The sequence below is a fragment of the Giraffa tippelskirchi genome, chromosome 2 (assembly GCF_054371585.1).
Source record: "Giraffa tippelskirchi isolate mGirTip1 chromosome 2, T2T-mGirTip1v1.2.pri, whole genome shotgun sequence".
In the NCBI taxonomy this organism is placed as follows: domain Eukaryota; kingdom Metazoa; phylum Chordata; class Mammalia; order Artiodactyla; family Giraffidae; genus Giraffa; species Giraffa tippelskirchi.
The window spans coordinates 138,141,306-138,157,188 of record NC_137276.1 but is presented as its reverse complement, the minus strand read 5'-3'; the positions used below and the strand labels follow the sequence as shown (position 1 = coordinate 138,157,188).

At 36.3% G+C, this 15,883-nt stretch overlaps 1 protein-coding gene and 1 long non-coding RNA gene across 33 annotated transcripts in view; one reads left to right on the top strand and one right to left on the bottom strand.

Moving 5' to 3' along the window:
* The window catches only part of MECOM (MDS1 and EVI1 complex locus), a 617,068-nt gene that overhangs the window by 560,771 nt on the left and 40,414 nt on the right, over positions 1-15,883 (top strand). For 19 of the 32 annotated variants that reach the window (XM_081570789.1, XM_081570764.1, XM_081570790.1 and 16 more), the window contains 2 exons: positions 6,724-6,826; positions 10,281-10,497. In XM_081570789.1, coding sequence (XP_081426915.1) covers positions 6,724-6,826; positions 10,281-10,497 — 320 coding nt within the window. Of the gene's footprint in view, positions 1-4,565; positions 4,706-6,723; positions 6,827-9,464; positions 9,792-10,032; positions 10,210-10,280; positions 10,498-15,883 lie in introns of those variants that run through there. The other 13 variants (XM_081570793.1, XM_081570778.1, XM_081570769.1 and 10 more) reach the window with 4 other exon arrangements.
* Positions 4,180-9,293, bottom strand: LOC145538563 (uncharacterized). The gene is made up of 3 exons (XR_014077017.1): positions 8,601-9,293; positions 7,585-7,669; positions 4,180-4,365 (listed from the first exon to the last, which is right to left on the bottom strand). It is a non-coding gene; the product is annotated as an uncharacterized LOC145538563 (long non-coding RNA).

Here is a 15,883-nt window from a genome sequence, read left to right as displayed (position 1 = left end):
TCCTTCACCTGAAGATGAAACTGTCTCAGACATAGTTTGTCATTTGCTATTCACATGATAAAACAAATAACATCCCTTCCCCCCAAAAAAGCTTCCATCATGTAATTGTGCCCAGCACACAAGCCTGTCATAGAACTACAGAAGGTAGGAATTTTTATGAAGATTGATAAAGCACATAAGTTCACTAGAAAGATGATCTGTGCATTTTAAGTAATTCATGTTTGCATGTACACAACATTTTTCATTCAGGAGGATCTCAAAGCATCACACCCATGCTAGAGTCTAGCTATTTCTGGAATAGCACCAAAAAGACAGGTGTCAGAATGCATCACAAGCCATCAAAGAGGAAAACGTGTTGGTCAAGAACACAAGAAATGTCTCCAGCCTATTTAAAAACCCAAAGAAGATCTTTAGTTTCCTCTCTTTTTGAGCAGTCTGAAACTGTTGAGGATGATCAGTTTCATAGAGTCAGACAAAATGGCCACATTAAAGACAGGTGGCTAATGAATATTTCTTGTGGGGTCTATAGCGTGATCTTTAGAGGTTATTTAACAGGGTGCTTGCAAAGATTCCAGGCTGGTTACACAGTAAGCTTCAGGTCTAATAATAAGTGGATCTTTATCACTTGCCCTATTCTTGCTAACTAGAATCAACAGGCAATTCTCTCTGTTTTATTTCATCCAATAAATTGTACTTGGCTTTCTTTTCATGTTATTATGGAAGAAATAAAAATGTGTGTGTGTTTGGGGGGCTTCTTCTCCATTAATATTTTTGTTCTGAAAGTAGCTAGTGTATATATATATATATTTCTGGTTTGAAAGCAGATACAGCAAGACCTGTACCTGATATTTCTCTGTTAATATTTTCTAGTCTTTAGACTGTTACCTTGAAGACAAATCCAGAATACTGTGTCTTTGGAGAAACTAAGGATGGTTTGCTTTAGCAAAGCTTGGCCATGACAGGGTTTCCGTTTTGTTGGACAAATTTCTTTACATTCTATTATTAATCTCTGTCTGCTGAATACACTTTTTGTTATCTCTTTAATCAGGATTAGAATGTGTAACAGGGTCTTTCTTTCAGAGGTGAAAAAACTTGACACCACTCCTGCCCTCCAGAATTGGGGTTTCCCACATTGCTATGGGTAGATCAGGGGTCCAGAGCACCTTTCCTAAAGCCAGCACGTGTACACAAGTTGTCTCTGTGGGCTTGGTGTTACCTCTGCAACATCAGGACTGACGGATGTGTTTATATCAAATATTGACTTTTTTCAGATGTGCAAATTGTCACTTACCTCCCCTCCCACCCAGCCTCTAAATGTTAAAATTCCATTCACCTTTTCCTAGTCTCAGACTGGTATGAAGCTATAGAAAATAAAGCATTCAGGCTAAATAGTGGGAGTTGGGAGAGAAGGAATCAACTATCTACTTCAAAGTGAAAAGACAGAAAAGACAGCAATAGTCTGAAAAAGTTGTCTCAGTACAGATTTTGCAGGGAGTACATTTCTCTATTATTTCAATTATTACAACTTCCTGAATAGGTTGAAGGTCACTCATAATTCACACTTCTGCCATTTTCAGACATGCCAAATGTAGTCTATTAAGCATAAATAAAACTTCCAGTGCTTGACCAGGAAAAATAAACGGGAATTCGTAACAATGAGTCCTTGTTCTTCATCTTTTTAAAAGTAAATGATGTGTTTTCTTTCTTTCTTGTTTTACCTCTTGTGCACTGAATTTTTCTTCTGTCTCAGTAGCGCAAGCATAATACTTTAAATCGATCCAAGCATAGCAAACCAGACAGCAAGTCTGGTCTGACAGATTTTAGATTTTTCTATTTTATAAGATTATAAACAAGAACCCACATTATTACCATTTATAAATACAAATGGTAGCATCATCAATTTGATGGAGGAATTGATTGAACACAGGCTCTGACAGTATAAAAGAGAATTAATGTGAAAGTCTTTTCTAGCCTATTACCTTTCCTATCAGAATGCTTGTAGTGTCCATACTTTCTTTAGTGACTGTCCTCTTGGGCTTAAATAACAAAAGAAAATGAATATTTAATAAAGTGTGATTAATTTCAGTTCCATCTGTACATAATAAATTGTTATATACAACATATATTACGTATAATATGCAATTTATTAAATATATAACTTTTATGATATATGATTAGAATTAATCATATGCCATTAAATATTCATTTATATTAATACAATAAATCCATGATTTAAAAAAGTTTCCCTCAAACATATACTTTATCACATTTGTAAATCACATGTAAAATATATAACATATCCAAGCACATATATACTTATATATAACATTGTATGAAAATATAACTTTTGGCTATCTAAATCTGCTAAATCAAATCCACATCACCACTGCCTTTTACTTTTAGTTTAACATTAACTGAACAGATATCCTTTTGACATTTGGAACCATTACAAGGTTTGATTAAAACAAATTAGGAATAATAGTTATTTTTAGAGTAATTCCTATATACATGTATAATGTAATATTTATGCCTTAAATTGTGAATTTTACCAGTAGTAAAAGTGAACAATTTGGGAGATTTCGAGTTTTATCTTCAAATATCTGAATGATTTAGAATTTTTTAAAAACACATAAAGAAATTCCACGTGTGTGTTTTTAGCAAGTTTTAAAAATAAAATAATACATAAAGATCTGTTAAAACATTTACCATAATATTTATTCTTATAAATTAAAGTATTCAGAGATTCAGATATAATGTCCATACTTACAAAGATAAAGATAAAAAGCTCTCTGGAAAAATTAAAAAGAGTCCAGCAAGATATTGGGAAAATTATATTTTTTCTGTGATAAAATGAAAAGACCATCTTAACTTTCAAAAGTTTCTATGAGTTAGGTCATGTTCATTAACATGTTGTATTTCTGCAATTTGGTGTATTAGCTACCGAAAAGAAAAGTCTAAAGGAGTTAACATAGTTTTAAAATGTTTATCATGACTTTTAAAAAATGGAATTCTCGTATAATCCTCTTTTTTTAGACTGTAAGGCCCTATTCCTCTATTTTTCACCTTATAATGGGAGGAGTTGTTTCCCTTCTTAAAGAGGATTCTGAGAGAGACCCAGCAAAATAATAAATCAACAACCCTTTTATATCCATTCCAACTTTTTCTAAGTGTTTGAGACTTTTGAGCCCCTCTTTAAATACTTGAGTTAAATTCATCACAGAATCCCAGATCCAGGACATTTTTATTTTGGTTCCAGATAGCTTTTTCCATAAAACCCCCTGATGGAAGAGACCTGTTAACTCTTTTATGGAATTTAACAGAGGAATTGATTCCTTTCCATTTTTCTCAAACACAAAACTCAGAGAGGTTATGTTAGTAGTGTCTCTGCTCCTGGTACCTAACTCGGATGACCTATAGTTCATAGGGCTGCAATATAGTCGAAGTTTTGAGAATATACTGATTTTAAAGATGTTATAATTATATTTTTATAAGCGTGGTCGAGCATACTTAATGGACAAACCTGCAGGAGAAACTGCATAAAGCACTTAGGTTTTTAATCATATTTTTTATTTGTCTAAAGACCTATTTTATAACATAAAAACATAGATGTGATATCTTATTTTCTGAAAGGCTTGATTCCTCCAGCGTTACATTCCATTTTTCCCCCACATAATTGTTTTGAGGCAACAAATTGTCATTATGTTTTCATTTAAACTACTCCTCTCACTTCCCAAATGCCTGTTGGTATGTTATTATCGCTAGGACGTAAACCAACTTTATATGTGGACATATCTGAATTCATGTATTCAAATTATACTTTGGGGCCACTGTAATTATAAGAGGAAAGACATAATCTTATTTAAGTCTCTTTAAGATCTAAAGACATGAGATATGATGAAATGGCAAGTGGTAGCAACACCTTGAAAAAAAGCCCTGGATTTCTAAGGGTGGTAGATGGGATTTCAAGCACATTCTTATGTGATATGAGAAAGCATGCCCAGAATCTGCCCTCATTAGGTCGGGTTCTTGCCAGATCTTTTCAAACCTCAGTTTCATGAGCACCATAAAAATTCACTTAAAATCGAAAAGAACACCCTGAAGTTAAAACCCACGCTGCCTAGCCTTGCCTTTCGTGGCCTGGAATGTCACCTTTTACCTCCAGTAAATAAAGCCAACATCAACACTCTTCCATGTCTTTTATTTTTTATGCACTCAATATTCTTCACATGACAATCTGGACACTTAAAGGGAAATTACAGTAGTGATCTATGTCCCGGCAAAGAGAATTGTCTTTCTAATGTATAGTTACACTGTATCCATCACTTTCTTTTGTTTCTTGGGCTGTTCACATTGGATTGAGTAAATCTAAAATGGAATTAAAAGAGACATGATAAATAGTGGATGCCAAAGAATAATGATATCATAATACTTTCTTCCAGTGATCTGGCATGTGTGTCTCTGCAGCATTCCCCAACAGAGACAATTGTACCGTTTTACGGTCTTGCGGGATATTGTCTCTTTAACCTCACTGTTTCCGAGAAGCCACCGAAAAGTTCTAATATGTCACAATTCAAATGTCAACATGTTGTTGGAAAGGAAGCTAATAAGTTAAACCTTTGAGAGATGCCAAAAGAAGAGGTGATTCAAACTGTTGAGAGAAGTCCATTGTTTTCTAAGGGGAACTAGGACTCTAGAATGAAACAAGGTACTAACAAGCATTTAACTGGAAGGTTTAGGGAGAAAAAAAACAAGTGAACAGATTTTTTTTTTTTTAACCTGGTAACTTTTTGAGCAGTCTATTCCTCTCAGTGAACTTCCAAAGAAAGGAAAATATGAGCGTTATGGTTAATAAGATACTAACTATAAATTCTCTGGTTTTTATAGAATCAGCACACAACAAGGAGTTATTTTCCTAAGATAGTCTGGATTCTATCTATGGATAGAGATAAAGAATCTTAGGTCATATCATATTAGAGGAACATTTTAGGTCATATTACATTAGAGGAACATTTTATGTTTGGCATTATTTTCTGTAAACCAGCTTCATGTGGTTAAATTACTGTTGCGTGACAAAAAATTATTCTATTTTGACAGAAAAGAAACTAAGCAGAAAATACTCCTCATTGAGTTATTTTTTGAATTTAACACAGTTTTGTACTCTGGGCTTTTTAAAGAAAAATAAACAATTGGAGTTTAGAGCCACCTACTGGAATGAAGAGGCACGTACTTTTGTTTAATGTCCTCTGCTTTTCAAAAGATAAACAAATAAATATGATTAAAGTTCTGCACATTTCTGTTGGTCTCATAAGACATTAAATTACTCAACTTTTCTCAGTTTGAACTATTAAGTGATCCTGCAAGAAACCACAGTTTGAGCAAAGTCTTCTCAAAATAGATCCTCCACTTTTCTTAGCAGGGTATGCTGATTTGTGTTATGTGATTTTTCACCCTATTGCATTGAGACTGAGCAGAATTGAATCCCTGGTTTTGTGGTTGTCATTGTTACTTTTGGTGGAATTTGTATGTGTGTGTGTCTATATGTGAATGTAATTATTCTCATTAAAGAATTTTTGTTTAATACATAATCTTAGAATTAAAAATTAAGAACCTTTTGTGTTAAAATGAAAAAGCACCTCAAACATTTTCATGATTAAGTCATTTTTATATTGAGATATAATTGATATATCCATTATATTAGTTTCAGGTATGCAACATAATGATTTGATGTTTATATATGTTGCAAATCAGAACTAAATGCCTTTATAAATGAAGAAACACTGAAGCCTGGACAAGTAAATTGGGCAGTGACTTACCTAAGGTCACTGAGCTGGTCAGGGAAAAGGTAGGCAGCTCTTGGAAATTATAGGTCAGGATTTTTTCCACACTTGTCACACTGCTTTTAGTCAGTCATTAATGGATTTATTCAACCCTTCCTCTCATCAACATTTTGTGTGAAAGTAAGAGGAATAAGCACCACCCCCAAACCCTGGTAAAAGAATCGATTGAAAGCATAATGCCTGCTTTCAAAGAGTGGGATCAGGAGCTGGGTCATGAAGGCAGGTCCTGGATCTGTGAGTATCACTTTTGACTGATAAAAGAGGGATGCAGTATTTAAAAAAAAACAAAACACTCTCTTTTAAAACTACGTTTTTTTTTCAGATCTTGTCATGATTCTTTATAGAGTCCCTCCAGACTGTTGCCTTAAAAGCACCTTGTTGAGAACGTGCTACTTTTGAGAATATGTTCAAGAAGGGGAGGTAGCTCTGTCCCTGCCAGCCTTTGTCACGGCTGGATAAGGCAGGGCACAGGCAACAGTCTGAGTTGTGCATTGTTCACCAGAGTAAGGAATTCAGAGAAGGGATCATCTTTTCTCCAGTGATCTCTTCATGTCTCTTAAACATTATCATAAATAAATGTTTAAATTCTTGGTTAAACATTTCACAAGGTGAATGTGACACAGCGAGCCTTGCATTTAGAAAATTTGACTTGTGAAGTGGGAGTTGGAGAAAGATTTATGAATTGGCATGAGAGTCCCAGCTTTCCGTTTGTCATCAGAGGGCTAATTTTCAGTGTATAAAACAGGGAGTCGTAGTTCTTTTGATGAAAATAAAAAAGAATATTTTTGTTAAAATATGGGAAAATGAACAGTTATCTTAGTGTATATCTTGCCCTTTCTTAACATTCACTTCTCTTTCTCTTTCCCACGTTTGTTGTCTTTTGAAGATATTTTATAGAGTAGTCGCAGACATTGCACCAGGAGAGGAGCTCCTGCTGTTCATGAAGAGTGAAGACTATTCCCATGAAACTATGGCACCAGATATCCACGGTCAGTACCACTCGTGCTGCCATCTGCACCACCCTCGTTTGGAGATTGTGAGGGAGCCTGTCAAAGGATCCATCACGCTTGGTGTTTGTCAGTTTCCCTGGCCAGTCATTGTCAGCTTTAACAAATTCTGTCCCCTAGAGTGGCTCTTTTCTTAGTGTGACACCTGGCTAATATTACAGTGAAGCTAAAGTAAGCAGAGGTCTTTTCTGAAATGGAGGTCAAAGGAATTTTGAATATCTGGACTGAGACATCACATAAGTAAACCTTTTGTCAATGCCTTAGACTCTGGTGAGAGTACTTTCATGCTACAAAAGACATTTCAGGGAGCTTGGTTTGGGCCTTTTGAAAACCTAGCAGTTGTTCCTCCCGCTTAATATTCTATTGCTGGAAAAAAATATTTCTGCTTGAGTAAAATCCTAGCCAGCATGATCACATGGGAGGCAGCTGTAGGATGGGAAAAAAGTACAGATGAGAAAATTTTAGAGTCAGAGGAATTTGTATTTGTCAGGAACCTATTCTAAATCAAAGAAGGAGGCATAAAAAAGAGTTTTGATGATTAGCGATGTATATTCAAGTGAGAGTAAAAGGAAATTTTATTTGTATTGATTTGTATTATTGAGATGAGTATTTAATATTTTTTTCTTTCCTGTTTATCTCTTCGAATACAATGGGACTTCATTCAGCATAATCTAGTGGTTATCTTTAGAGTGTTTCATAATTGGAAGAATCAGTAGGAAGGGGTACCCATCCCTGCTTACCTGAGAGGTCGGTTTGGGGCTGGCTCCATTTCCCATCTGCCTGGCATTGCCAACAGGAGAACCTTAGCTTCGGCTTCTGCATCTCCTGTGAAAGAAGCTACCACTATTGGCTGACTCCTTACTTGAACATTTTTTACTTTGGCTAAGCTGCATTCTGCCTTTTTGTAGATTTATACCAGTCGTATTTCGGGGAGCCTTTTGGAAATTGTTTTCCTCTTAAAAACTGTAACAAGTAAGTGGTGTCAGAAACCCAGACTTGTCAACTAACCTGGTAGAGTTTGAGCCTGAATGGGGAACCTGACCCACTGGAAAAGGGCTCTTTGACAGCAAGGACTGCTTAGATGATAAAAATGAACATAATTTGGGCTTTCTCTGGTATGAGGAATCTTTAATCAGTGAATGTTTGCTCTCAAAATGTTTTCAAATAATTATTTTTTGAAATATAAATACTTAGTGTACTATTCTAAAAAGTATAAACAGAGGTGACTGTTTTTCTTTTAGGGCTACTTTTCATAAATTACCTGTGTTTACAATACTCTTAAACACATCCATTGCTTTTTATTTTCAATGTGTCATATCCATATCCATACATACACCAGATACATTATATAATATCTATAATGTTTAAATGGTGATTTGTATTTCATACTCCTAGGAGTTAATGTTTCTTAGGAAAGAGAAAATAAAATACAAGCTTTGTACACATACTGAATGCTAGATATTACAGGGTCTTCATTTAGTGTCCTTTGTAGTCTTTTAGACATAGAGCAAACCTTTAAGAAAAGTCTTATTTCCATTATACAGATAGGAAAACAAGGCCACATAAGACTACATAAATTGGCTAGAAAGTGGTAGAGTCAGCATTCAAACCAAGGTCTTGCCATCTCTAAATCCTATGCCTTTTCATGTATTATGTGGCCTGGAGGTTGTTTGTGTTCAGACTGCTGGCTGAGATCCTAAAGTTAGATCTTAAACGTGTGAATAGTGTCACAAACTATAAGAAATATTTCCATTACCTAGTTGATGTTATTGAGAAACCCGTCTTACAGCTGAGGTGATTTATTTTTGAACACCTCCCTCTTCTTTAACCAAGTCCAAAACTGACAAACCCCACTGAATCTACATATTAATTTCTTTACCTTTCTGGCCCTTGTGTTATTGGTTTAGTTTAATCTAAACCAGTATTGTGTGTGGATTACAGCAATGATGACCCATTTGATCTCTCTGCTTGGCTTATTAGGCTGCAGTGGGGTGTTCCGTCTTTCAGTGGCTTTCTGTACCCTTCTTAGCATGGACCTAAAAAGCCCCTAGTAACCTGCTACCCTCGCTGAGTTCATTTCCCACTCCTCCCCTACATGCATCCTATAAAGCTATCACGTTTTACTACACCTTTGCCTTTCTATGAGCCCTCATTTTTTTGCTCTTTCTTGCCTTCTTCATTGGTCTACGCTATTACTGCCCTCAACTTGCTCCACTCAGCTGATTTTTCCTCATTACACAGTCTTTTCTAAACCTCTGTCCCCTAGGATGGATGGATTTGGCACATTCCTCTGGGCTCTCTTAGTTCCTGTGGATGGAGCCGTCATAAAATGTATCAAACTGTTTGTTCTCATGTGTATCCCCTTGGCTTACTTATGTATCCCTTCCCTAGCAAAAAGGCTCACATCTGGTAGGTGACTAAAATATTCCCTCAAAGACATTCAATCAATGAATAACTGGCTATAGGTCCTGGCTGTAGGTCTGCAACACAGGGATTGTGTATCATGTTGTTCATTGTCCTCTGTGTCATCATTGTGAGCTGTTTGCAGGACTTCTGTGATTGTATTGGTGTGATCAGTGCATAACACTTATGACCTCATGAGTGGGCTAAAAGCTATGCCAGTGGAAAGAATAGAAACAATGCTGTCACTACCTGACACTCTATCACCTTGTTATCTCTAGTCTCCCACTATTCCCATTTATTTATCTTACTGATTTAAAGTGCAAATTCATGATATGTTGGCTCTTTAGCAAAGCCATGCCAATTAGCACTGACCCTGGGGGAACATAAATGAGCCTAGGAAAGTGCTAAAATCATGCTGTGTCCCATTATAAGAAATGATGAACGTTAAAGCATTTCCAAGTTTATTGATATTAGCCAGGCTTAAGTAAGGCTTAGACAGGGACTCTCCTATGTCCCCTACAGGTAACACGGCACAGTGAGAAGGGTATGGGACAGAAACAGTTCAAAGTTTGACATAACTACTCAGCTCTATAATTCTTGATTTGTTACTGAACTTGCTGAGCTTCAGTACTCTCATTGGAAAGTTGGGAAACAAATGTGATATGTAATTCCTCATGGTCAAGTTTTAGGAAAATCAGTGACCCATGAACAGGTTTGAGGTCATAATGATGCTCGGTAAATGGTCATTATGACTTTATATATCCTGAGAATATTTAAACATGGAAGGGTTTCATCATAAAGTTTTAACTGATAAGAAGACTATCTGGGCTCCCCAGTGATCACTTCTGTTACAATTCTAGGCTCTGTGCTGGTTTCTCTACATTTATTATTTCTAATCCATGTTAAAATGGGAGTGGTGCAAAGGACAACCCAATAATTTCTATTATGTCTTTCATAATTTGGTAAGAACTCCTGGTTTGTGGCAGTGCTTCCTGATCGCCTAGTTCTAACAATACCTGAATTATTTTCACAGAAGAACGGCAATACCGCTGCGAGGACTGTGACCAGCTCTTTGAGTCCAAGGCTGAGCTAGCAGATCACCAGAAGTTCCCATGCAGCACTCCCCATTCGGCTTTCTCAATGGTGGAAGAGGACTTCCAACAAAAGCTTGAGAGTGAAAATGATCTCCGAGAGATACATGCGATTCAGGAGTGTAAGGAATGTGACCAAGTATTTCCCGATTTGCAAAGGTTAGACATGGCATGCTCCACTACCAGAACGTGTTTGTTTACTCTGAAGTAAAATGTTGTTTATGCTGAATTTTCAGAATTGGTGCAGATGGGAAATTTGGAACAACAATGAGCTGGAAAAATGTATTAGTCACAGGTTTGGAAATCATTTTCCCCTGTAAATTCTCACCTGTAAAATGTTTGCAGTGAAGTTGAAATTAGTTATTTTGATGCCAGAGAGAAAATAATATGCTTATTATTATTATTTATGGAATGTAATTGGCAGCTGAAAGTTTAACATTAGAGTAAAACGTAACTTATTGGATGAGTCCAGAGTAGAGGAGGCAACAGTGATGCTGATTAATCTAATTATATATACTGAACAGTAAAGCTACTTTCTAGAAACATTTAGATGATAAAAAAAGAAACTTCTGATACTTAAGGAAAGCTAGATGGTCTTTTGATAGATCATTGTAATCTGTGGATTTAATTTCAACTATTTATCTAAATTGCACATATAAAAGAATAACAGAAACATGCCCAGTGAAGAAAATGTTGAATTGTCTTAAAGGGGAAAAAAAATAAACAAGATCTAAATGAAATAATTCTTTGATACATATTTTTAACAAGACAGAAATCACATTTCAATGACATATTAACTTTTTATAGCCCCTTGAATTTAATTCAGGAACAATTGTTTTTTTTTTCTATTAAAGAAACCAACAACCCTTGTTGTTGTTTAGTCACTAAGTCATGTCCAATTCTTTATGACCCCATGGACTGTAGCCTGCCAGACTCCTCTGGATATAAGGATTTCCCAGGCAAGAATACTGGAGTGGGTTGCCATTTCCTTCTCCTTCTCAGGTGATCTCCCCAACCCAGGGACTGAACCCAGGTCTCCTGCATTGCAGGCAGATTCTTTACTGACTGAACCACCAGGGAAGCCCATATTTTGCAAACCGTATTGGTAATTACACTGCAACATGATCTTTCAGATCAGAGAGGTGTTTAGTGTTAGTCACTCGGTTGTGTCTGACTCTTTGTGACCCCATGGACTGTAGTCCACCAGGCTCCTCTGTCCATGTCCAAGAATACTGGAATGGGTTGCCATGCCCTTCTCCAGGGAATCTTCCCAACCCAGGGATTGAACCCAGGTTTCCCGCATTTCGGACAAATTCTTTACCATTTGAGCTACTGGCAAGTATATTTAACCAGTGGGTAAGTTGTTTGTTTGTTCCTACCTAGTGGTTTTTGCCTTGGTCCACAAGCAATTTTAATAATTGTATTCATCTACTTTGCTTTTAAATCTGGAACCTATAACCAGGATTTCAAATGAACATTGTAGTGTTTAAATGGGTATGGGAATACATCAACTCGCTTTACTCAAGGGTGTGAATTACTCCCAGTTTGTTTTGGACATCCCACCTCTTCTGCTGTCCTTTGTTTTCTTTCTTTCCTTAGCGCCCCTCTTCCTCCTTCTCCTTTCACCTCTGTTGATTGCCCTGCATCTCTCTTCTTATAGGAAAGGATTTCATATGGTAGTCATTCATTTTAATTCATTGATGACCAAAAAGGCATCAAGTATAAACCTCTTCCTGGAGGAGACTGAGTCAAAGGAACGAATCTCTAGCTTTGAAAACTCAGGCTTAATCTAGCTGTTAGAGAGAAAACATTCAGGTGACTAAGAGGGCTTTCCCAATACCCTTTAAACACATCTTCAGTACTTAATATTAACCCACATAGAGAATAAATCTGTTATAGATGTTTGGCAAATCATGGATTTGTAATAAAAAAAAATCACAGCACATCTCCTAAATATATTGTGTCCAAATTAAAAGCCAAAATGAAATCACTAAATACCAACAGGTGAGAAAAGTATTTATACTGTAAAGCCATATCTCTGATGCCAGAGGGTAAGTATATTTCCTTCTATTTTGTTATCGAAAGTATTGGACAACATTATAAAACAAAAACTGGCAGCCTCAACACTAAAATATTGTGTGTAGCAATACTTCTTAGGTGGAGAAACCCACTCTGACTGGGTGTAAGATTAAGCCTGAGTCAATGCTACTTTATGCCAAAACCAACTGTCAATTTAGTTCTTTCAGTCAAATATTCAGTAGCAAACAATAAGGAAACCTAATTATCTGGCATTGGGTGAAATCTCAAAACTCACTTCTCGGTAGCTCAGCCAGATAGATATATCATGTCACTATGCAACCTGATACTGATCATCCAAATGATAATTTGGGTTATATAATTTAGCCAGTGCAGAACCTACATGCCCTGAATATTTTCCACTTTACTGAATCTGATATTGTTGCTTTATATGTTAAGCAAATGAGAATTCCTTTCTTGACATGGTATATTATTCTGTTCTGTATCTTTTGTGTAAAATATTGAGAAAGGAATGTATGCTAAGTTGCTTCAGTTGTATCCAACCCTTTGCAACTCTATGGACTGTAATCCATCAGGCTCCTATGTCCATGGCAAGAATACTGGCAAGATTCTCAAGCCAAGAATACTGGATTGGGTTGCCATGCCCTCCTCCAGGGGAATCTTCCTAGTCCAGGGTTCAAACCAACATGTCTTATGTCTCCTGCATTAGTAGGAGGTTTGTTTAGCACTAGTGTCATCTGGGCAGCCCACCCTCCAAGAAATGGGGGCAAGAAACAAAGGTTGATATGCATGCAAAAGATGGAAAGAACTCAGAAGGCTAAGCCAAGCTCTATAAATCGGGGTAAAATTCTTTGAAAAGTGAAGTTTCATTAATGACTGACTGGATACTTTTATGTTTATGAAAACAGTGAAAATCAGCTTTTGTAAGAAGCACTTGCCTTTTTCTTTTCTATCACTGATTAGTTGATAGCTGATAATGATCGGGGAGCAATATGGGTTTTATGCTGGATTAGAAGAAACAAAGAAAAGAAAATTTGCCTTACTTTGCTATCATTTCCCCCTTTTGTGTTGTGTACCACCTATACTTCTTTTTTGTTTCTACATTTTTATTGTATTTTGCTTTTATTTTTAATGTTTTTTTTGTGGTAAAGGGGCTTCCCAGGTGGCTCAGTGGTAAAGAATCTACTTGCCAATGCAGGAGATACAGGAGACGTGGATTTGATCCCTGGGTCGGGAAGATCCTCTGGAGAAGGAAATGGTAACCCACTCCAGTATTATTGCCTGAAAAATCCCATAGACAAAGGAGCCTGGTGGGCTACAGCTCAGAGGGTTGCCAAGAGTCAGAATCAACTGAGCATGCACGCATTGTGGTAAAAGTCACATAATATAAAACATGCTATTTTAACCATAGTTAACTGGACAGTTAAGTGGCACTAAGTACATTTCTACTGTTGTGCATCTCTCACCATCATCCCATCTCCTGAATTTTTCACCTTCTTAAACTGAAACTCTGTCCCCATTAAATACTAATTTCCCATCCTTTCCTCCCACTCACCCACCACCTGGTCCCTGGCCCCTACCAATGTACGTTTTGACTCTATGAATTTGACTATTCTTGTTATCTCGCATAATTGATATCAAACAGTATTTGTCCACACCTAATGTATATTGGAATACACTTTAAGGTTAACTTAATATATATCCTCCAATGTGTACCATGTACTGTACCTTAAAACAATATCATACCCTTGGAGCTAGGAGACAGGAAAAGTCTCAATGTACAGGACATTCTTTTACCACTAGGTTTCAGAGTTTATGATTTAAGAACATTGGACTACAATACATGTCATGAAGTGACAGGCCCTGTTAGTTTGCTAAAGACGATAGTAAGGGTAGCAATCACACACAGATTTTGGAAGATGTCCCTGACTCAATTCAATGTTAACTGCCATTGCTAATATCTTTCTGTTAACTCTCTGATTAACATTTCAGCTTGTGTAACAAACAGAGGATTACATATTGTAGATAAAGATAGGGCCATTCTTGTGACTCCACACACCTGTACTCTCCTGGTACTTTTTGTTCACAGAGATATCTCTGTTGGTGCTCAGATAGAATAGCATTACCAAGTTGACTGACTCACAGGGCAGGAAAAATAAGTTCATGTGCCAATATGAATAGAATTGGAAGGAGGAAACAGAAAGAGAAAAATATGGAAAGGTGTTTCTAATTTGTCAAGATATGAGAAAGGGCACTTCATTTTTTTTCACAAACACTGCCATGCGCACAGTGTATACAACCACTGGGTAACATACTGTAGGCATACAGAAGTCTTACTTGATTCTCAAACTTAAGAGTGTTCATCTCACAGAAAAATAAAACATGGGGAAGAAACAGTGCTTGCATGCTTAATAAGTTTTTTTTAAATATCTTTTTATTATGGAAGATTTCAAATACCCACAAAACTAGAGAGAATGGTAGTGTACTCAGGTTCAATAATTGTCACACAAGACCAGTCTTATCTCAGCTATACTCATTTTGGATTATTGAAACAAATCCTGAACATTATGTCACTTTATTTATAAATAGCTCAGTGTGTGTCTGTGGAATATAAGTAAAACATAAGTTCACTTTTAAAATAATGGTTCCTTATTACTATAAAATATTCAGTCAGTGATCAAATTCCCCCAGTTATTTCATTATTTTTAGAGTTTCTTTTGCTTACATTAAGATCAAAATAAGGTCCATCACTGCAATTGGTTTGTGTCCCTCTTATTTCTTAATTTAAAGGTTTCCCCAATCAAAGTCAGTAAGTCCCTCTTTCTCATTATAGTTTATATGTAGAAGAAACTGAATGTTTTTTCCTGTAGCATTTCCTCCTGGCTGTATTCTACTGGTTATACCCCCTTGGTACTTTTTGTCATCTTTATCCACCCCCTCTATTTCCCGTATACTCATAGTTACATCCTAAGCTGTGATCAGATATAGACTCAGTGTTTTAGGAAGAATACCTCATTGGTACTATCATTTACTTCCATTAGGAGGCATATAATGGATTGCCTAGATTAATTAATTCTTTAGGTGCTGCAAAATGAATGTGTTCTAACTCTCCTGTTGTTTCAGTATTTACTATCTGGATTAATTCTATGCGGAGAAACTCCCCCTCCTTGATTATTTGCTCCCCCTGAAGTACAGTTCAGATAGGAAAGGCGAGATATGTGCACGAGTTTTCCCCTTTACTTACTAGTTTTCAGAGCAATGATTGGGCTCCTCAGCATCTGCCTAGGGTAACTCGTGAGGTTTCATTTTTGTATTTTTGAGTATTATTATCATTAAAAGATGAGATCATTATTCTTAGTGATGCTTAAATTTCCCCATCTTTAGTCAGTGGGTGTCTCTTCAGATTGGCAACCTAGTTTTTTTTTTTTTTTTTGCCATGATCTGTAACTTTGTTGCTTTTTGCTATAACAAGATGTTGAATGCCCATCTTGTGTATTTTATGCATCAA